The following is a 23,587-nucleotide window of genomic DNA, read 5'->3' on the forward strand; positions in this document are numbered from 1 at the left end:
CACAGTGGTCAGTCATTCAGGGAAACATTTCTCACCTGACAGAACAGTTACTTGCTTATTGTCCGTCTCCCCTCGAAAAAAGGTAAGCTCCATGAAGGCAAGGTCTTCTATTTTTGGTCTCTGCTATATTTCTAGAGACTAGCACAATGCCAAGTTATATGTAGTTGGTACCAAATTAATATTGTTAAATGAACTACATAAGTAGTTATGGAACTGTATACCATATGCGTCTAGGTGAATAAAGGAACCATATTTTGTATCAGTTAGTGGGCCTGCAAATCATATCTTACTGAATCTATAATGGTTTGTACACAATGCTCACTGAATGAATAAATAAAAGAAATAAGGTTTAATATGGTACCTAGGACTGGCCTGGACAGAATATGATTGGTATAGAGCAGAGTTCATAAATAATGTCAAGTCTAAAAGAAAACATACTATTTAACATGGACCTAGCAAATACTGTGCCAGCTACAAGAAATACAGAGATGACTAAGGAAATTTTAGAAACCTGTGTCTCTGCTAGTTTGTAAACAAGTATAAGTAACTCAGTGGTGTAATTGCTGTACTAGAGATATACACAAGGAACATTTGGGAGGCACTAAAAAATAAGTAATCATCCTTATCTGGGAAGGTCAAGGAAGGATTTATTTTAAAAATGTTACTTGAGCTGACACTTATAAGGAACCAGGGAGGGGAAGACAAACATTTCTGCCAGTCCAGGTTACTGAAGGACTTAAAACGTGGGCAGCACGGCATTGCCATTATTATCAGCACCGATAAGGGAAGAATGTGCCTTCATAGCAGCAGCTCTGCCAAAGCTTGCTGATGGCTACCAGCAGTCCACACCGTCTTCTTCCTTGTTGTGCCGTTAATGAGGCTTTGCCCTTGTAGCAAAGGGCTCAACTTGAAATTCATTTTGTGCAGAGAAGAGGAATCTGATATACTGACTGTTCCTCACTGAAGCCATGACTCAAACCCTATCTCAGTAATTAACTATCTTTATTTTCTGACATAAAATAGAAAAGAAAAAAGGGGGGGAGGGGAATGGGCAATAGAAATTACATAGTGCTGATATAAAGACTTTAAATTCTAGTCGAAGTTAAAACCCATTTTAAAGGTCAACTGATGGTCCAAAGGAAATAACTACATGGAGTCTGATCGAGATATATGTGAGTTGAGCCTCATTATTCGCCTCCATAATGCAAGATAACAATTCTCAACATTAGAGTCCACACTTGTTAGGTGTGCTCTGTCGGGCATGGGTAGGTAGTCTGAAGAAATGTGTCCTCTCCATACCACTGTGACAAAGAAAGCTTTGATGGAAAAGGCAGCCCCTGTTCCCAGGTAGTGTCTGCAGCCCACAGCTGAGTTCAGCAATGGAATCGAGTGGAGAACTTGGGAGATACAGGCACGGTCAGAGGCTGGTCACTTGACTTGATCTCCACACCCTGGTATTTGCGTATTGGGTTTGCCTTGTGCACCTGCAAAGTAAGGAAAATAAAATCATCACTGATAATGACGGGCGGGGGGGGGGGGGGGGGGGCAGGGAGGCAACACAGTATAATGGAAAAGCACATGAGCTTTGGAGCCCAAGTAGGTTTCTGTTCATGTCTTGCTACATCCCTCAGCTTACACTAAAGAATGTCAAGCCTATCTCCAGTTTGTGTGTTTACTGCTAGGATGTAATGGGGCAGTACTCAATTGTAGCAGAGAAGAGATACATGTTAAGAATTGGCTAAAGTACAGCCTTAAGCTTACTGAGTCTTAATATTTGCCAAAAGCACAGACAAAAAAAAACAAAAAACAGTAACCAGGAAGGGTTGCTGAAAGAATGCCTGGTCCTGTTATCCTCTGGGCAGTCTACAACAATCATGTCAAACTCAAAGGCTAACAGAAGCCAAATAAACAAGGTTTCAGCTTATGTGGGCCGCAAAAAAAAAAGCTTCAATTTTCATAGAAACGTAGGTTTATTTTGATAGAGACATGCTGAATGCAAAGGGCTGAAATAAATGAGTAACTGGTGACATAAAATAATAGAACGTTTTAATAAAAATTAATATTTTTTTCTTGAACATTAACCTACCAGACACTGAATAACTGCACAAATTAATAAGCACAACGCAAATAAACCTATTTTTCTTCTTCTCTGAAAGCGAAACATTTGCTGTTGTGCACACCAAACAAGTTAGTCCAAGACTAATGGCAATCAGCTGCTCAAATATTTGCTGCTAGTATTAGTGGAGAGAAATGGTGCGCCTTCGCGTAAGGGAAATGAATGCAACACAATTATAGTAATCAGTCATTAGCAAATGTTGTAGTTCGTTATTAACACATTGTATGCGGGAAATGTATTTATACGTTTTACATTGACTGGTAGTAGAGCGTGGGACACATATTAATACGTTTTTTATAGACTAGCGGTAGAATGCGGGTAACGTATAAATACGTTTATTTTTATACTTTTTATTGCTCTAAAGGGATGCTAACATGCAGATATACGAATTCCAAAGGACAAAATTTGGGTCTCTAACACATACAATGGTGAATTATGTATGTACTTCCAGGTATAACGGTAATCAATCTATTCAACTGCAAAAATGGCCCACGCCACCTCACCTGTTAGCGCGTGATAAAAACTACCCGCAAACAATGTGTTAATAATTATGTGTAACAGGATATTGTAAAAATTAAGTTACGAAATTTTTATTAAAATGTTTTTTATATACCGTTATATTGGCTGGACCGCAAAAATATTCGTTGTGGACGGAGAGTTTAACATGGTTGGTCTACAATCAATCCTACATCAAGCCAGATTAACAGAGAGCTAACTACACTGACAGAGCTGTGCCCAGCCTACACTGAGACTCAGTAAGAAACAGCTCCATGATGGGGACAAACAGAAGCAGCAGGAACCAAGTGTTGAAGAAAAATCAAAGAGCCTGAAGATGGAAGAAAGGCTGGTTCTGTAAGTGTATCTGGAGTGGGGAATATATTGTTTTTTCATTCAATCAGAAAATGGTAGCTTGAATTTTGCTGAGAAGCTAGTCCCTTTAATAGTTTGTGCTTAGTCCCTTCCTGCAGCCACAGTCACCTCTGCCAACTGCTGTATCAGCTGTTGGCTTAGCACTTTTAGACAAAACCTCAACAATTTATGTATTTCCATAGTCATTTTTATTAATCGTATGAAGCTTCATCTAAAACTGTCTTCTTCCTCACTGATGCAGTTAATGTGGCTTGCTGCCCTCCTAGTAAAAGGGTCCTAAATGTGAATTAAGCTTTCTTTTTGGGTAACTAATATTTAAATCATTATGCTAGTGTTAGCACAGAGGTTCATGTGAACCGATATGCACTGTAACTCCAAGGAATTTGAGTCAAGTATTAAGAGGAAAATGAAAATAGAGTTACTGCCCAATTCTCAAGTCTTTCCCTAATTATGTCTAATTGTAAAATACATTGGTTCTCTTAAGCCTTAAATAATAAAAATAAGCTAATGATCACTGTGAACAGTTATGCCATGATTTCCTACTTATGAAGACCCCTGGAAGAATCTGAGTGCAATACTAAGGATAAATGTATTGTTTAACAAGTAGCTTGCTTTTATCACATGAACATTGTGTTATGTAACTGGCAGGTTGGTTCCTAAAAAAGGGCCAAAATTATGACTCAAATTAGCAGATACATGGATCACAATGTCCAGATCTTAAGCCTCATTCACATCTCCACTTTGTCATCACCCTTGATTTGTGTGGTTTCCCGCTTCCCCTGTCTTTGATGTGTCCTTGTAGCCACCTTAGGTTCTTTCTGAAACAAGACAAGGTACAGAGAAAACAAAGCAGAGACAATCATGGGTTAGTCAGCACTCCTGCTGCCCAGTTACCAGTTCTTTCCGTAGCCTGGCCAGCTCCTCCTTCTGCTGCTCTTCCTCCTGCTGCCTGACTTCCTCCAACTTCTGGACTCTCTGGGCTTCTGCCTCAGCCATTTTCTTCTCCATCTCTTGCCGCTCTTTGGCTCTCTTCTCAGTGGCCAGCTGAAAAGGTTCTTGAACTAGTGAAAGGCTCTCTGAGTACAGAAACAGAGAGAATATTGGTACACAAGCAGGACTTGCATAAACCTGGCCCCCATAGAGCCAGCAAGAGGCACAGACATGCATGTCAATAGAACGGCTAAGCACTAAGGAAGCCTTACTGAAAGTTGGAGTCCTAGAAGTTTAAAACATGGAAGGGCCCCTGAAAATCAACTAATTAGGAGAAAAGCACGACCCACATAGGTGAAGTAGCTTGCTTAAAACCACATTGTGACTTTAAGACAGATAGATGTAGAAGAATCCCAATTACCTGACAACCTACCCAGTGCTTAAGGAAGCAAATGTTTTGTAATTAAGGCTTGCTTCAGGGTGAACTCCAGAAAGAGGTCCTGGCTATCCCTCCCTCACTTCCTGGTACTCTTTAGGTGGGCAAAGCCTATAACTATTACTGAAATGCCAGCTGCCTCTGCCCAGGATCTTGCTCTATGAATCTGGCCCCAACATCTTCTGAAACTCAACATAGCTGCTGGGTTCAACAAAGGCAAAAGTCTGGGTCAAGGAGAGAAAAAACTAGATCCTCTACAGACAAATGCTTCTGGTTGCCACAGCATTATACGGACACAACTGAGTCCCAGGCAATGCCCCTGGGAAGTCTGACAATGTTGCCCCAATCCCCCAAGAATACATATAATACTACCAGTCATGGATTTTTTCTCTTTCTTGGGAACAAAGGGCTCCTGGAAGATGACAGTGTTTGGACGAGCCTTGAAGCAAGTTGCTTCTTTCTGCTGTTTCAGTTCTTCTTCCAGCTATTAGAAAGAAAGCCTGTCAGATAACGTGCCATGACTACCACCTCCATGACTCAAGTACTAGTGTTTCTAACTGTTTCATCAATAAAGACAGCAAATGATTTCATCTAAACCCCAATGAAAACCCCCTTTACAATGAGTAGATCAGAATGACAACATCTAAACCCACTGAGAATTAGAAAGTATCTTTATGATACATTTGACCCTTGAAAAATATGGAGATTAGGGCACCAACACTCCACACAGTTGAAAACCTCATATAACTTTTGACTCCTCCCAAATGTACTTACAATAATAGCCTACTCTCGACTGAAAACCTTACCAATAACACAAATAGTAAATTAACACATATTTTGTATGTTATATATATTAAATAATGTATTCTTACAATAAATTAAGCTAGAGAAAATGTTATTAAGAAAATAAAGAAGAGAAAATACATTCACAGTACTTATTGACAAAATCCATGCATAAATGGACCTGTGCAGTTCAAACTAGTGTTGTTCAAGGATCAATTGTAATTTTAAGACCTTATCTTAACACCTACCCCCAAAACAGACATTATATACCCCCAGATGTGATCATCTGTAAAGTATTCTCCCTCCCAAGCCCCCTCAAAAAAAAAAAAAAAACCTAAGCAGAGTTTAATCAAGTCTCTTAATATAACTACTCATCAACAGGAAACACAGGAGACAGAGGAACATATTAAAAGACAAATAATCCAGTTTATTCAACAAATAAAATGCAAGTAGAGAAGCCTATAGATTAAAAGGGATTTGGATTTATTAAACAACTGTAATATGTGGACCTTATTTGAATCTTGATTTGAGCGATTCAACTGCTTGAAAAAAATTATGAGATCTGGGGGTATATAAATGCTGACTATCTGTCATTATTAAGTAATTACTGTTAATGTTTTACTACAATAATAATATTGTGATTATATTTTTTTAATCCTTATATTTTAAAGTTACACACTGAAGTATTTTGGACGAAATGAGATGAGATGGGCCCTAACCAGTTTGGCTCAGTGGATAGAGCATCGGCCTGTAGACTGAAGGGTCCCAGGTTCGATTCTGGTCAAGGGCATGTACCTTGGTTTCAGGCACATCCCCAGTAGGGAGTGTGCAGGAGGCAGCTGATCGATGTTTCTCTCTCATCGATGTTTCTAACTCTCTATCCCTCTTCCTTCCTCTCTGTAAAAAATCAATAAGATATATTTTTTTTTAAAAAGAAATGAGATGAGGATTTGCTTCAAAGTAATCCTGTGTAGGTAACAGTATCCAGTGTAGAGACAAGTAGATAGAAGCATAGATAAAGTAAGATTTTCTATGTTTTGATCACGATAGCACCAGGTTACAGGTTAATGCAAGTTCATTATACTATTCTACTTTGTATGTCTGAAAAACTTGAAAAAAATTTTTATTATGGAAAATAACCCCACAGACATTCTATGTCACGGACCTTGAAAGAGAGATTCACTAGTACTTTCAAAGCAACAGTCTCAAGTTTTCCTAGAATATAACAACAACAAGAGGCCTACGCTCACTCAGTCAGGTTAGCAGTCACATTTCTTGGGTTTCAAGAAGGGTGACTTCCTATAAAAAATTAGTCCAGAGCTCCTTTTGGACAGAGTGTAAGATAAGTGACAAAATAAAAATACCAACAAACTCAGGGATTCAGGGAAAAACTTTTTCCAGATAGGGCAGAATTAGATTCCAACTAAACCAGCCAACAACCAATTGATTGTTTTTAACTATCTGTCGTCTATGAAGAGCAAAGAGCACACTATGCTGACAAAACAGCATACCCTATTGAGAATCTATTCTCACTATTCTATTTCTTATCACAGCACCAACAGAAACGAGTGAACATGTAATAAGCAAGTCTAATATATAAAGAAACTCCAGATGCAAAGAAAGCCTATCAGTTCTCACATTCCCCAGATGAGCACTTAGAGCAGCCGTGGGCAAACTACGGCCCGCGGGCCGGATCCGGCCCGTTTGAAATGAATAAAACTAAAAAAAAAAAGACCGTACCCTTTTATGTAATGATGTTTACTTTGAATTTATATTAGTTCACACAAACACTCCATCCATGCTTTTGTTCCAGCCCTCCGGTCCAGTTTAAGAACCCATTGTGGCCCTCGAGTCAAAAAGTTTGCCCACCCCTGACTTAGAGCCAGGATCAGCAAACTTCAGCCAGCTTACAACCTCTTTGAGCTAAGAATGGTTTCTACAATTTAAAGAATTAAAATACACACACACACACACACACACACACACACTATATGACAGATCGTATACAGCTTACAAAACCTAAAATATGTATTTACAATCTTTTTTTTTTTTTTTTTTTAATAGAAAAAGTTTGCTGACCCGATTTAGAGCAGAGACTCTGAAATAATCCAGTGTGTTAGTTCTGAGATGAATTTCAATGTAGTGGGCCTACCCGTTCTAACAAACCAACAAACAACCATTTACATATTAGCTGCTGTCCCAACCCCTCACCTGGTGCTTCCAAGTCTGTGCCTTTAAAGCACCTCTTTTGTCAGTCTCCAAGCAGAAAGGCTCAGTCTGGGTTACACTCTTCACCTTCTTCTCTGGCAGGTTAACAGTGTCAAAATCAGGCAAAAGATGTGCCTTGAACTTGGGCACCTGATATAAAAGAAAACACAAGATTTAAGATAAGGCCTTTCTAGCCAGAAAGCAATAGCTACGCCAGAATATTTGGATGAATCTAAATCTAAAAAAGAGAAAAGGGCCCCAGCTGGTTTGGCTCAGCGGACAGAGCGTCAGCCTGTGGACTGAAGAGTCCCGGGTTCAGTTCTGGTCAAGGGCACATGCCCAGGTTGCGGGCTTGATCCCCAGTAGGGGGTGTGCAGGAGGCAGCTAATCAATGATTCTCTCTCATCACTGATGTTTCTATCGCTCTCTCTCCTTCTTCCTGAAATCAATAAAAACATATTAAAAAAAATAAAGAGTAATGGGCTTAAAAGGAACCCAGGTTTTCCTCCCAATACTGGTATTGCCTGCAATGGGAACATAATCATGGGCAAGTCACTTAACACCCTTGAGCCAGAAAGCTTATTAAAATTACTTGCCCTTTTTATACTTCATAAGGTTGTCATGAAGAGATCAAAGGAAGTCAGTGATTTTTATAAAAATGCAACATAAAAGATTATCTTTGAGGGATCAAAGAATAGTGTTAAGCTACTTACAGAAATGAAAACACCTACCTCCATTTTCTGCAGTTCTTTTATTTTCTTCTCCTTCTGTAACTGGCGTTCTTTGTCTCGAGAATCAAATGAGAAAGGGCATATTTCCACAGTCTTTGCCTCTGGGATTTGGGGCTTAAAAGGTACCCCCAAATGTGCCCGAGGTTGAGCTCTTCTTATCACTACTGGCTCCTCTTCCTACAAGAAAAAAACGCAGTTTAAAAACAAGACTGCTCACTCTTACCTCCTCAGAATGGAGAGTCGGAAGACATTATATGACAGAAGTCATTAATTCAGGCAAGTCACTCAACCTCTTAGGTGTCTTAGTTTCCTATGTAGCAAAGTTACCTACCAACTCACTGGGGTGAGACCAATGTGAAAGTATTTGATAAAGGTCTAACACAATTACTCGTAAAGATGTAAAGTCGCTGAAACCGGTTTGGCTCAGTGGATAGAGCGTCAGTCTGTGGACTGAAGGGTCCCAGGTTCGATTCCGGTCAAGGGCATGTACCTGGGTTGCGGGCACATCCCCAGTAGGAGATGTGCAGGAGGCAGCTGATCGATGTTTCTCTCTCATCGATGTTTCTAACTCTCTATCTCTCTCCCTTCCTCTCTGTAAAAAATCAATAAAATATATTAAAAAAAAAAAAGATGTAAAGTCTTTCACAGGAAGGCTGTAAAAACTGAGATCAATCAGTGTGAATAAAATGAAGAACAGAAGACACACACACCTTGGCCTCCTCTTTGACCCACCCTCCAATTAGACTCCACTAAAACATGTGACTGGGAGTTAATGAGTCGTCAAACCCGGAATAGGACCAAGTAAGTTGTTTGGGTTCAAACTGGTAATGTAAGATTACTGTGTATTTTAGTTTCTAATGAACTCACATAAAATGGCTTATGCTTGAGATCTGCTATGAACTTACCCCATCTCTGGATATCTATATATATAAAAGGCTAATATGCAAAGCGTCCCCTCGGGAGTTCGACCGGGAGACCAGGAGTTCAATTGCTCACTATGGCGTGCGCTGACCACCAGGGGGCTGTGTGGAATGAAGGAAGGCCCCAGCCAGCAGCCGGAAGGCCCCAAATGGCCCTGATTGCCAGGCCAGACCTAGGGACCCTACCCATGCCTCTAATAAAACTAGAGGCCCTGTGCACAAGATTCGTGCACTGGAAGGGGGTTGGGGGAAGAGAGTGTCCCTCAGCCTGGCCTGCGCCCTCTTGTAGTCCAGGACCCCTCGGGGGATGTCCGCATGCCAGCTTAAGCTGGAAGTCAGACATCCCTCTCTCAGTCCGGGGCTCTTGAAGTCTGGGACCCCTTGCTCCTTACCACCCGCCTGCAACAGAGGAGGGAGAGGCTCCCACCACTGCCACTGCACTCATCAGCCGTGAGCCTGGCTTCTGGCTGAGTGGCACACCCCCTGTGGGAGCACACTAACCACCTGGGGGCAGTTCCTGCGTTGAGAATCTGCCCCCTGGTGGTCAGGGCATATCATAGCAACCGGTCGTTCAGCCATTTGGTCGATTTGCATATTAGGCTTTTATTATATAGGATGAAGATGTAACAGGAAACTAGCCTGATCAATGACAGTTTATGTATTCCAGTTTCATGATCCATCATCACACAGTCACCTTTGCAACCCTTGGATTAATGGAGATAGGACAGGGTGAATGTTAACAGCCTGGTGTTTCTCTTCCTTTCTATACCCCAATCCCTAGGCCTGGTGTGAATTTTAAAGTCCCTCAGTGCTCTGACAGGGTAACTCAGTAGGTTAGAGTGTCGGTCCCAATACACCAAGGTTGCAGGTTCCCTCTCCGGTCAGGGCACATACAAAAAGCAACCAATGAATGCATAAATAAGTGGAACAATCACTCTCTCTCTAAATAAATAAATAAATAAATAAATAAATAAATTTTTAAAGAGTCCCTCAGTGAATGGTGACAACAACTCAGGCAAAATAGAGGACAGGGATCAGCAACTTTTAATCCATGTAACAATGGTAGGCTAACTGTCAATGTTATACAAATGGACAGGCCTCCAATAAGTTACAAAGAATTACCACTGCAAGCCAGAAAATTCACACCAATTACTTTGCTCTTGGAGGAGCAAAAGAGATGATCAAATGTTTATGCCCACTGTTGAAGACAACTCCGGACAAGAATGACTGCCTTTGAGTTCCATTAAGCTTTAAGAAAGAGTAATGCTTAGATTGATGATGCAGAAGGAAGAAGGAATCCCCATCCCAGGGAATCACCTCATCGTTGATGGGCATTCGGATTCTGTTCTTTAATGCAAACGCTGGTGATTTGGGGACAGTGATTGGAAGTAGTTTCTTTTCAGGAACACCCTGGAAGGAATAAACAACTCCATTAGACATCCCAGGACAATCTCCACTAGTTAAGATTAAATCCTTGTCTTAAAGGGAAATTCACAAAACCAGGAATCAAAAAAAAGCTAGTGTTTCAGTATGTCGTTATTTACCCAACTAAGACAAAGGATCTGCAGTAGCACTCCAAAGGTGGAATATCACAATAGAAGAGAGGCAATAAGGACATAGTTTGAGTTGTATATTCAGTAAAAACAGAATTCATCAAAATCTTACTTTTGAATTTATGAAAAATACTACTGACAACAGAAAACAAACTAATGCCAATGTTTTGATGTGTCTCTTCCTTTCTATACCCCAATCCCTCAAAAACAAAATTTAAAAATGTTCATTTTTATAAGCACTTATACTCTATCACAAATCTGGCAATTAATACTAACTACAAAATGTTAGCTCTTGGGCTGCTATTTTGAACGAAATGTATAACCAGATCAATTTAAAAAAATCCTCTCTCACATGCTAATGTTGCCCATCAGCTCTCTACTCTGCTCCTCTCTAAACTCTTCACTGCCTTACCACAGGCCACATCATCAATTGCCTATACCATTCACCAGCCTTCTAAAAGGCTTTTCAGCTCATCTCATTCCTCCAATCCATCCTCTGTATATAGTCAGAATTATTTTTCAAAACACATCTGATATATTACTTCCTGACTTAAAACTCTTTAATGGCTCCCTCTTACTGTTTACCTACAACAGTATAACAAATGCCCTGGCATGAAGTACAAGGTGCTTTATAATCTGATACCCTGCCTGACTCTCCAGTCTTATCTCTTGACCCTCCTGCTCATGAATGAACTACTGGCAACTGCCAAAATTAACACTGGTTCTCACCTCAGTGTCTTTCCTTGTGCACTCTCTCTCAGCTGCTTTGAAGTACTTAACCCTTCTTTTCAAACCTCCACAGAAGCATCTCTTCTTCATAAAGCCTTTCGAGATCCTCAAACTCCCAGAACCTACAGAACTGACGCACTCTCCCTGTGTAGAGCTCTATCACAGTACATACAGAACTTCATTGCACTTGTTTATATAGACGTTCATCTGCTTGTGTGAGCCTATGAGTGCTCCATGAGTGGGGACTTGCATTTCATCAATCCCTAACCTTGGCAAGTATAAAGCCAAACATTCAGCAAATGTTTGTTGAATGAATATAGTAAGAATAACAGAATTTATACCCTGGACTCAAATTTACATCTTGAGAGACTTCTCCTTAATTCCAACAATGCTGCAACTGCTCAACACATCTTTGGAATATCTTTCTTGAGTGGCTTTCAAAGCCAATTTTGGGACCAAGCAAGGTAGAACTCAATCTTTACTTTTAATTAAACAAAACTGCTTCCAGACCTATTATCTTGAACTACTCTGAAGTTCTAGTTCCAAATAACTTTACACCAGCTTCTAAAAGCAAATTAATCTTTGAAATATGAAGATTTGCCATCCCTGAAGAGATCCAAAAGACTGTGCCACAGGATCTAAGACAAGTGGCTTTTCCAAAATGTTTTGCACAGTATCAATCATTGGAAAAAATGTATACCCTCCTATGGTGACCACTACAAGGGGAATGCTCATTCTGATGTGAAGGTTCTTATGTTTCCTAAATAAAGCCAAGATCTCCAGCACAGTGAAATCCAATGTATCTGAGTGACAAAAGTCCATGAAATGGGATTTTCAAATAATGCTTACCATAAGCAACAAAATCTGTTGTTGTACAACATCCTGGACATGTGAACACCAGCCTCTTGCCTAAACACACTTATGACATATGGGAATAAGAACACTGAACAAGGAGCCAGAAATCTGTTTTCACCCAACTCTGATTCTAACTGCTGTAACCTTAGGTGCATCACATAGCCTCAGACCTCAGATTATTTTTTTTCTTTTCATTAAACAAAGTATTGGAAATAAATATCTGAGGACTCATTTCGTTCTAAAATAATGTCTCTTTTCCTATTTTCCCCCTCTCTCTGAATCCACCCACCAGAGATACATGCATTGTAAAAGAAAAGCAATGGAAACCTCTAACAAGTCAGCCATGAAAGAGATGTTTACCAATGGGATCAATCCTCATAATTAGTTGGGAGAGAGGGAAAGGTGATTTATGAAAATCAACTTCGCAGCAACCATCTACCCACACCCCATTCTCCACTGCAATCAAAGCCAACTGGGGGCTCAATCAGAAATAAAGAAAAGAAAACTGGGTTTTTAGAAACAAAGGCTTCTTGTTTTGCCATTTTAAGTTTTTTTAGTTATAAATTCCTTAAGGGCAGGGAGGTCGCCAATTGCATTCTCCAAGGAACCTACAGAAGTAATTGTTCAATGAACACAAGGTTGATTAATTTGTTTACATGTCAATCTGCTCTACCAGCCAGACTGAAAGCTATCAGGACCAGGGCTGTTTCACATTCCATCTCTGAATTCCCAGTGTCTACCACACTAGAAACACAGGCTGGAGCACTTCAGCTTGTACTGTCACTCACTCAGTTATCCACATTGGAGTGCCTATGCTGTGATGCTAGGTTCTAGGGATACAGAAGTGAACAGTACAGATATTCACGGCCCCTACTCTCAGGGAACTCACATTCTAGTGGAAGAATGAAAAAGTAATAAATCAATTACTTCCAGGTTTTCACATGTGCTATAAAGAAACCTAGCAGGAATGCAGCTAAAGTATAATGGGGGTAAGCATGTCTCTGTAAGGCAGGATATGCCCCCCAAGTCCCCTAGGACAAGATCTCAGGCCTGTCCCAGAGCAGTTAGGAAATTACTGTGAAGCAATGTTATTTCAGGGATAAGAGGGGGTAGGGGTGAAATTATGCTGGTCTCCCCAAGTCATCCCTAAAATATCACTGCTAAAATTACTCACTGGCCTCACTGACACCATATCCACCTCTGTGGTGCCCCAGCTCTCCCACTAGATGTCGGCACCAAGTTCACATTTCACACCCTGGAGCTCAAGGCTTTCATCACTCCACCTCTCTCCCAAGAGCCGTTATTTCATCTCTGCCTCATGGCCCACTGCTGCCCAAGCCCGCTGTCTCCTTGCCACCTATCAACCATAGGCGGGAGCGCCTGAGAAACACCAGAAGGAGACAGAGGTGCAGCTTAAGCACCCAGAGGACATGAATGGGGAACAATGGTGGCAGACAGACAAGATGCATTTGGGCTCTGGAAGGCAGGCTCTTTTGTGCTATCATAAAAGTCCAAGACTAGAATTAAGAGACCTAATCTCAGTTCTGCTAACAACTTCCAAAAATGGGCAAGCCACATTCCTCTTCCAGAGCTTCCCTTTCTAAAAAGCAAAGAAGAGTGAAAGAGAATACATCTAACGTCTCCCTATGCTTTGCTTCTCTAGAAACCATCAGTTAAAGTGAAATCACTGGAAATTTAGAGAGCTGAAAACAGCTAGCATCAAACTCAAAAACTGTGTTTGCCAAAATTAACAATGATAACAGCATTGTGGGGCAGGATGACAGTGCTTAAGAAGATGACAGTTCAGTCCAGCCGGTGTGGCTCAGTTGACCTATGAACCAGGAGGTCACAGTTCAATTCCTGGTAAAGGCACATGCCCAGGTTGTGAGCTCGATCCCCAATAGGGGGTGTGCAGGAGGCAGCCAATTAACGATTCTCTCTCATCATTGATGTTTCTATCTCTCTCTCCCTCTCGCTTCCTCTCTGAAATCAATAAATATATATATACATATTTTAAAAATATGACAGTTCAAATCCTGGTTCTGCATACTAGACACCTCTTAGTGTCTCTTTCCTCACCCACCTAAAAAATGGAACCTACCTCTTAAAGAGTTATGAGAAATAAGATAATCGACATAAAACACTCAGTACAATGTATGCATGCAATAAAACAGTTATTACTATTAACAATGTGACTGCTTTAGTGTGTCAGACACTAAATTCTTCACTGGGCTCTAACCTTTGCTGCACCTAACAAATAAAAAGCTCCAGGGGTGGGGCCCAGGAATCTGTTTACGTAATAAGATCCCCAGAGGATTCTGAGAACTAGCTGGATTTGGCAAACACTTTCCTGCAGCATAGCACTTCAATTCAGTTGCATACTTGCTTAACCTAGTGCTTTGCTGATTTGTTTATCCAGAATTCTCAACAAGGCATAACCTGGTACCACACTACTCTAAGATCTCAACTAACTCCAAATGAACTCTAGTCAACCTCCTCCAATTAACACTTCTCCCGAGTTATCTCCAAAGCACAACAAACTGCCAAACCAATTTCCTAAATCAATGTTTCTAAAAGTGGAGTTCAGGTATGACTGGTGATATGGAAAAGGATGTTAGATGGGATATAGTCATTTTTTAATTTTTAATAATTACATATTTTCCTTAAGAACCTTCTATTTTATTCAAGAACTAGAGGCTCAGTGCACGGATTCGTGTACTGGTGGGGTCCCTCAGCCTGGCCTGCACCCTCTTGCAATCCGGGACCCCTTGGGGGATGTCGGACTGCCAGTTTTGGTTGGAACCCCGCAGGCCAGGCCTGTGGGGATTGGGCCAAAACCGGCAGTCCGACATCCCCCCCCCCCCCCCGCCCACTGCCGCTGCCTCTTGGTAGTGCTGCACAAAGGCACGAGAAGCTCGCGCCGCCACAGCTGCGCTCACCATCCATGAGCCCGGCTTCTGGAACCCAACAGTCAGCTGAGTGGTGCTCCCATTGTGGGAGCGCACTGACCACCAGGGGGCAGCTCCTGCGTTGAGCATCTACCCCCTGGTGGTCAGTGCGCGTCATAGCGACCGGCCGGTCATCTGATCCCTTAGGGCAGTGGTTCTCAACCTTCCTAATGCCGAGACCCTTTAATACAGTTCCTCATGTTGTGGTGACCCCCAATTTCATTGTTACAAATTGAACATAATTAAAGCATAGTGATTAATCACAAGAACAATATGTAATTATATATGTGTTTCCCAATAATCTTAGGCGACCCCTGTGAAAGGGTCGTTTGACCCCCAAAGGGGTCGTGACCCACAGGTTGAGAACCACTGCCTTAGGGTTTTATGTATATAGATGCTCCAAGAGTATGGACCCTGGAACCATACTACCTAGATTCATATCTTAGCTCTGGCATTGACTAGTTTATTATCTAGGGCAAGTTATTTAACCTCTATATTTCCTAACCATAAAATGGATGGATAATACTATCAATAATGTTTACCACATACAGTTATTATGAGATTAAGTATTATATAAAGAGTTTAGAATAAAACATGGCTCATAATAAGCTGTATATTAGTAGCTACTATTGCTATTCATGGCAAAAAGTACTGGTTTTCCATTTACATGATGATTTAAATGTTTCCTTTAATATCACTTTAAAAATGAGTTGATTTTGCCCTAACTGGCTTGGTTTAGTGGATAGAGCGTTGGCCTGCTGACTGAAGGGTCCCAGGTTCGATTCCAGTCAAGGGCATATACCTTGGTACATCCCCAGTAGGGGTGTGCAGGAGGCAGCTGGTTGATGTTTCTCTCTCATTAATGTTTCTAACTCTATCCCTCTCCCTTTCTCTCTGTAAAAATCAATAAAATGTATTTTTTTTTAAAAATGAGTTGATTTTAAGAATATATAAAGTCAACACTAGTGTATGAGATATAAGGATATAGCAAAAATTGAAAGGATAGTATATGAATTAAATAAAAAAACAAAAACTTGCCGAAACTGGTTTGGCTCAGTGGATAGAGTGTCGGCCTGCGGACTGAAGGGTCCCAGGTTCGATTCCGGTCAAGGGCATGTGCCTGGGTTGCGGACACATCCCCAGTGGGGGATATGCAGGAGGCAGCTGATCCATGTTTCTCTCTCATCGATGTTTCTGACTCTCTATCTCTCTCCCTTCCTCTCTGTAAAAAAATCAATAAAATATATTTAAAAAAAAAAACCTGTGGCAGGGGGGAAAGCCAGGAGCTTAGGAGATGATGTTATTAAAAGCAAGGTAACAAATGAATGTTATAGAAGCCTTGAGAAAGTCATTTTCTTCTCTAGGCCTCAGTTTTCTAATGTGTGAATGAAAACACTGAGCAAGCCCATCTGGCGCTAAGATTCTGAAGTCTGCATATAAATCTGCATTTCCCCTGCTCTATTCAGAACACTGTTTGCTCAGCAGTTAATGACCACAGTGGCACAGCTCTTACAGACTAGTCCTTGGGTTGGAAAATTTTCTTTAAAGTTTGTGAAACACTGCTGGTGGGAATGCAAACTGGTGCAGCCATTATGAAAAACAGTATGGAGTTTCCTCAAAAAATTAAATATGAAACTGCCATTTGACCCAGTGATGCCACTTCTAGGAATATATCCTAAGAAACCCAAAACACCAATCAGAAAGAATGTGTGCACCCCTATGTTCATAGCAGCACAATTTACAGTAGCTAAGATCTGGAAACAGCCCAAGTGCCCATCAGCAGATGGGTGGATAAAAAAGCTGTGGTAGATTTATACCATGGAATACTATGCAACAGTAAAAAAGAAAAATCTCTTCCCCTTTGGAGGACCTGGAGAGTGTCATGCTAAGGGAAATAAGTCAGTCAGAGAAAGAGAAGTAGCACATGATCTCACTCATATGTGGAATCTAAGTAACAAAATAAACTGATGAATGGAGTGGATCCAGAGACATGGAAGCATGGAACAGAGTGGAATCTCAGAGGGAAGGCGGGAAGGGTGGGAGGTAATCAACCAAAGACCTTGTATGCATATATGTATAACTCATGAACACAGACAATAGGTGGTGAAGGCTAGGGGCAGGCTGGAGAGGGTCAATGAGGGAAAAAGAGGACATATATAATACTTTCAACAATAAAGAATTATTTAAAAGTAAAATAAAGTTTGTGACAGAGTTTGACATTGTAGTAAACTAGTGGTGCACAAAATTTGTGCGGGGGGGGGGGGGGGGGGGACGGCGAGGAAGGGTGTCCCTCAGCCCAGCCTGCACCCTCTCCAATCTGGGACCCCTCGGGGGATGTCCGACTGCCAATCCCTGCGGGATCGGACCTAAATCAGCAGTCGGACATCCCTCTCGAAATCTGGGACAACTGGCTCCTAACCACTCACCTGCCTGCCTGCCTGCCTGATCGCCCTTAACCACTCTGCCTGCTGGCCTGATCACCCCTAACTGCTGCGCCCCCCCCCGCCCCCCTGCTCACCCCCAACTGCCCTCCCCTGCCGGCCTGATCACCCCTAACTGCCTCTGCCTTGGCCCCACCACCATGGCTTTGTCAGAAAGGAGTCCAGAAAGTCTCCTGGTCTAATTAGCATATTACCCTTTTATTAGTATAGATAGTATAGATGTGCATCATACCAAAAAAAGGAAAAGGAAAAAAATAACAACCATTGTGAGTAGAAAAGAGGTCTCATGCAGAAAGTTCTCAACTGAAAGACATTGCGTAGGAAGAGGGGAAGAACCATTTCTAAGCATTATTATGCTTTTTAAAGCCTGGAAAATATAACTTCAAATTGCTTCTGACTTAGTACTAAGAAACAGAATAAACAAAAGTTGAAGTTAATAAACACTGGTGAACAGTTTCACTTGAAACCACGGTGATGCTAAAGGGTAAAGAAGAAAGAGGACAGGGGAACAATGTTCTTAGCACCTGAACATAAGTAGGTCCAAACCAAGGGAAGAGGGTGCTTCTTCATCTGCACGGAAATTCATCTAAAAACCATCTTTGCACTTAAGCGGGTGCTGACCTCCATTACTTATTCTTGGACTGTGGCATCTCTTCCCCACCATCAAAATAAAGTAACCCACTTTTCACATCTAGTTTCCAGTTGCTCCTCTTAATATATAGACTTCCTTTTTCCAGCTTAACTGACACACCAAGTTTCCAGTAACTGTCCTGTTTTCTACCTTCAGGCTTTTTTTGTCACCCCCACTGCCTGGAATGCCTCGTGAGTTCATTTGCATTTCTGTAAGTAGAAATTCTACCTTGTAATGGAGAAGCAATATAATGACAGTTTAGGATCACAGACTCTGGAGCCAGAGTGCCTGAATTATTATCCTTGCTCCACTGTTTACTGAGTGTCCTAGGAATGCTACTCAACCTCTCTGGGCCTCAACTGCCTCATCTCAAACTAAAGACAATTAGACTAAGCCACCTGGAGGGGCCATGGTCACATGAATGGCTTAATATACGAAAAAGGCTTAGGGCAGTGCCTGGCACATACTGAGTGTCAGCTACTACAACAGTGACAACATGGAGGATGACTGTTACTCAGTATTGTCAAGGATGAAGTCAAATGCTTCCTCCTCCCAAAATCATTCCCTGAACCTTCCACCTAGGAGAAATGATTATCTCCATTGAATTCCTATAATTCTTCTAACTGCCATCTCTCTGAGAACGCTTCTGTCTCATTTTATATTACTTACACATATGCTGTCTCCCTTATTGGACTTTAAGTTTCCTGAGAACAAAATCTACCTCTGATATGTCTCTTTATCACCTACAACTCCTAATATGATGCCCTGATCATAGTATATATTCAAATATGTATACGTGGGTAGATATTTGGTCATAAGCAGGACAATTTTGTCAGCATGCAGGGCCTCAACCATTCTTACCACAACATCTTCCAGGATCTTCGTCGGGCAAGGTCTAGAATGGAATTCGAAGTGCTCATCCTCCGATTTCCTCTTTGACTCTCGCTCCTGGATTCTTTTCTCAATTTCTAAATCAAAGCCAACAGGCTGAGTGGGTGGCTTCACAGGCGGTTTCTTGGGCAAGATGGGCCCACCTTCCAGAATTCTGGGATCCAGTTCCCTTGCTTTGAATTTATATCTGTAAGGTGAGAATTTAAATGCCATCCCCCCCAAAATTTTAATAATTAAAAAAAAATACATAAACAACAAAGTAGGCCAAACAGAAAAACAATAATCATTAAGCTTAGCCATCATGCAGAGCAAAATTTCTCTCCATAGCCATTATTTCTACCTCTAGAGCAAGGAATAAGAAAATCCTAACATTCCCACCACTTTAATGATTGGGGTTTCTCTTCACAGGGGAAGCTCCCCCTTCTCAAAAGGACAAAAGAAATGGAAAGAGGATATAGGAGACAAATCCAGTGCTAACCATATTAAGTTCCAGTTTCCTCCCATGAACAACCCCTTGGGTAGCCATGAAAGAGTAGGATCTACCTAAACTAACCTCAGAGGACAGACACTCCCTAACTGAAATCATAACCAAGTTCTCCCACTCCAACCTCTGCATTAGCTTTTTATCAGTTTACACTCCAGGGCATCTCCATATTCCCACTTTCAGGACTAATCATAGAGGCAGGGACACAGCCTACAGAGCTGGTAACTCAAATGCTGTAAATTCCCATGGCATGAAAAATAGCAACTGTCCCCTTATAGAACTGAAAAGAGAGCAGGCAGTTTCTTAAACTCTTCCTCAAATACTGCCAGTGGTACTTACTGTTGCAGTTTCTCGAGCTCCTCGGCCTCCAGATCCGCTGCACTTTTGCAGGTCACAGGCCTTGTGCGCTGTTTGGTTTGCAACACAGGAGTCTGTGGTTCTGTGACAATCTTGGCCACAGTAGATTTGGTGGGTAACAGAGCTGTAAACCGAGATCAGAGACATTCACCTGGCTCCTCAAGACCCCATTTACCTGTAGGTGCTAACTCATCTTGGCAACCCAGAGAGGCCCAACCACAGAGTGGTTGGCCCTCCATATTCAGCTCAGTTCACATTAGGCAACCTGACAAATATGCAGTCCCTTCTTCCCTATCACTCTTTACTGAGGAGTATGATTGATGAAGGTAAACTTTTGGTAAACTCTATTATCTTCTGAACTTAAAAACCACCCATGTCTGATGAATTCCTTATCACTGCACAGGCCTATACTGCCTTTCTATTGGCAATGCCAACTATTTTGCTTGTAATTGACAAGATTTTTACTTATTCCCACTTTAAAAATAAGGCCTTCCTAAAGACCAAGTAACAATTCCCAATTTTATAAACTCCCTAAAAGAATCTATATCAAAGTATCAAGACTACCTCGCACAGAAAGTTAAATGGACAAAGTAAACTATGTCAAAGAATCAATATTAAGACCATCACCCAATGTTCCCCCAATAAATTCAATAAAAATAAAAATTTAAAAAAGACCATTGTTACTACTCATAGAAAATACTGATTTGCTGGGTCAGGGGCAACCATGTCAGTTTTATTATGTAGAATGAGTTCTCTAATTTAGAACTTATCACATAAGATAAGAAGGTAGAAACCAAATATATTTCTTTTATAAAGAAGCCAGGCTTCAAGTATATACATTACCATTATTTAGCTATCACTGTAAAAAGTTTTAAATAAAAATTACTTTTTGTAATTTGTCAGTACTGAGATTATAAGAGCAGGACATATCCAAGTCTAAAAGTCATATATTATTTGAAAAGTCATGTTTAATATTTAAATTTCCATTAGGATAAAAAAACATTATTATTTTCACTAATATAAAATTTGACAAATGAGCAGTATTAAGCTTGTCTGGCTACCTGACACAGCACTACACAATGCCTATGTAAGGGCAGAAAAAACTGAGACCTTCAAAGGCAAAATGACCAGATTCTGCTTTATCCATAATGCTAGCTTTATACACTGGACTATTTTATACTACTATTTTTAAACTTTTTTTACCTTCCTTCTTATAGAAATTATTTTCATAAAAAATAGAAACTATTAGAATTCTCTCATTTGTTCACCACCAAATCTATACACCCACCAGCATTTGCACTCATTCTTCTCACTCTTCCATCCTCCTTTCAAAGAACGAGAGCTATGATAAGTACTCCTCCTCTACCTGCCTGTGCAGGGATTTATCCATTGGTTATCTTCTTTTTCTCCTCTATTTTCAACTTCTCTGCCAGGAACTTCTTAGTACGCAGGCACACTCTACCTAATCTTCCACATCTTTTAACTCTGACATCTCCTTTCATTTTCATAGCATTTAGAATAATTTGTAGTGATCTATTTGTTCATCTCTCACTGAATTAGAACCTGACGTTGAGTAGCACCAAGTACATTTTGTTCACTTCTATACCCTCAACACCCAACAAAGTACTTGGTTTGTAGTAGTAAAAGAAACTGTTGAATCACTGAACAAAAAGCACACAACCTTGAATGAATGGAATGCCTTCATTTTCTATCAGTAAATAAATGCACCATGACACTTGAATATATAGCAAAGATATCTTTGATTCCCCTTATTACTGACCAGAAGGATCAAGTGATTGATAGGCATAAGTGGACAGATAGCTCAGTGGTTTGAGAAAATGCTCAACAATAAATTAGTTGTCTGCATATAGGTACATATCATACTTTAGTTCAAAAACTAGGATATCAACTAAAGGCAAATTTGTGCCTAAGATGCAGCAAAAGGAATTCTAGGGGAGACTCCAGCCAGCTATGATATTGGTAAGAAACTTACTAATATCATCCTTCTTGCTCCTCAAGTGATATCTGTTAGGAGTTCCTTTATAGAAGGCTTCGACCTGCTGTGCAATAGGTACATATGTAGAAGCTGTTTCATCAAATTTTCTTTTCTTTCCTTGGGACAGGTTGAAAGGCTTTATAATGGTGCATCCCTTAGTCACTCGGGCCTATCAAGAAAGAAGTTGTTCCCCAAATGAAACGTTATAGAAGCTCAGATGTACCACAAGTCACATATTCAGCAGAGAATCAAAAGGAAAAGAGCTCGTGTAAAACCTTAAGAATTATTACTCTTAAATCTTCAGTCTTTGAGCACAGGTTACCAGTCTATTCCCATCTTTAAAAAAAATAAAATTGCCGAAACCGGTTTGGCTCAGTGGGTAGAGCGTCGGCCTGCGGACTGAAGGGTCCTGGGTTCGATTCCGGTCAAGGGCATGTACCTGGGTTGCGGGCACATCCCCAGTGGGGAGTGTGCGGGAGGCAGCTGGTCGATGTTTCTCTCTCATCGATGTTTCTGACTCTCTATCTCTCTCCTTTCCTCTCTGTAAAAACTCAATAAAATATATTAAAAAAAAAAAAATAACCTAGCACTTAGCAAATTGTTCTACAATAGTACATAAAGTGATCTTTTACAAGTATGTTAATGTTTTAAAGCAATCAAGAGCAAATCTTCTTAGAATTAGAAGGAACCAAAAATGCTTAAAAGGTACTCTATCCCTAATCCATTTTTTAAAAACTGATTAGGATTCTGGGAGTGATCAGGTCAAGTGTATAAAAGTCTGAATCAGACTCTTATACACCCTTCCCAAAAACTGATGGAAGAAGCCTCCTCCTTGGGACACTGATTTTGATTAAATTGGTCTCTGACTGAAAACAACACTTTTCCAGAACCTACATCTCAAAGAAAGAACACACCTAGGGTTTAAGACTGAAAGACTGACTTCAACAAATGATGATGATGACTGAAATTGCAAGTAGAGATTCTTAGAATTTTTATTTAGGACTGTTAGTTTTTGTTAGTGCTCCGTTAACAACACTGCATAGGACTGGAGTCGTCTGCCCCAAAGCCATTTTCCCCATAAATGGTATTATATTTTGTACACAGCTTTGCAAACAAAACTTTTTCAAGAATTTTGTAACAGCAAAAACTGTAACAAGCCTGTGCTTATGATTTGCCACCCATAATTCTATGTGTTTTGTGTATATTATCAATTCAGTTTGCACAGCAACTTGGCAAGATGGTTCCCAAAGAGACAGTAATTTATCCAAGATCACAGAGCTAACAGGAGGCAAAGTGAGAATTCAGATCTTAATTCAATTATATTATTGTAAGTGGTGACCACAAATGATACAGCTAAAGTCCTCACTAAATCAGTAAGAGGAATATTCACTTAGTCCATCAACTTACAGGAGATGGAGGATGCTTTCGCAGTTCTGATGTAAAGTTCACTTCCTTATACTCCTCCTGGTTCTTAGGATGTTGTTTGATTCGCTCATCTGTGCGAAAGTGGAAGTTGACTGATTTGGTTACCTGGCTCACTGTTTTCTTCACAGGTTGTCCTGAGTGAGGAGCAAAGCAAAAGACTCAGGTTGCACAGAGAACATTAGTAAATCTCCCTTTATCCAGTCTTTCTGGTCTATTACCATGGATCTAACTTTGTTCACTCTTTACATGTAACCCAACATTTGAAACAGTCCTAAGGACACTA

At 40.7% G+C, this 23,587-nt stretch overlaps 1 protein-coding gene across 7 annotated transcripts in view; it reads right to left on the reverse strand.

Annotated features, from left to right (window-relative positions):
* Positions 1–627: 627 nt before the first annotated feature.
* TPX2 (TPX2 microtubule nucleation factor) overlaps positions 628–23,587 on the reverse strand; it is a 62,750-nt gene continuing 39,790 nt past the window's right edge. For all 7 annotated transcript variants that reach the window (XM_036322789.1, XM_036322790.1, XM_036322788.1 and 4 more), the window contains 10 exons: positions 23,287–23,438; positions 21,877–22,048; positions 19,866–20,007; positions 19,013–19,229; positions 10,312–10,404; positions 8,075–8,251; positions 7,347–7,493; positions 4,725–4,836; positions 3,881–4,062; positions 628–1,484 (listed from right to left, as the gene is read on the reverse strand). In XM_036322789.1, the coding sequence (XP_036178682.1) occupies positions 1,374–1,484; positions 3,881–4,062; positions 4,725–4,836; positions 7,347–7,493; positions 8,075–8,251; positions 10,312–10,404; positions 19,013–19,229; positions 19,866–20,007; positions 21,877–22,048; positions 23,287–23,438 (1,505 nt within the window). In that variant the 3' untranslated portion in view covers positions 628–1,373. The remainder of the gene's footprint in view (positions 1,485–3,880; positions 4,063–4,724; positions 4,837–7,346; positions 7,494–8,074; positions 8,252–10,311; positions 10,405–19,012; positions 19,230–19,865; positions 20,008–21,876; positions 22,049–23,286; positions 23,439–23,587) is intronic.

This window comes from Myotis myotis, unplaced genomic scaffold (genome assembly GCF_014108235.1).
Source record: "Myotis myotis isolate mMyoMyo1 unplaced genomic scaffold, mMyoMyo1.p scaffold_m19_p_9, whole genome shotgun sequence".
Lineage (NCBI taxonomy): Eukaryota > Metazoa > Chordata > Mammalia > Chiroptera > Vespertilionidae > Myotis > Myotis myotis.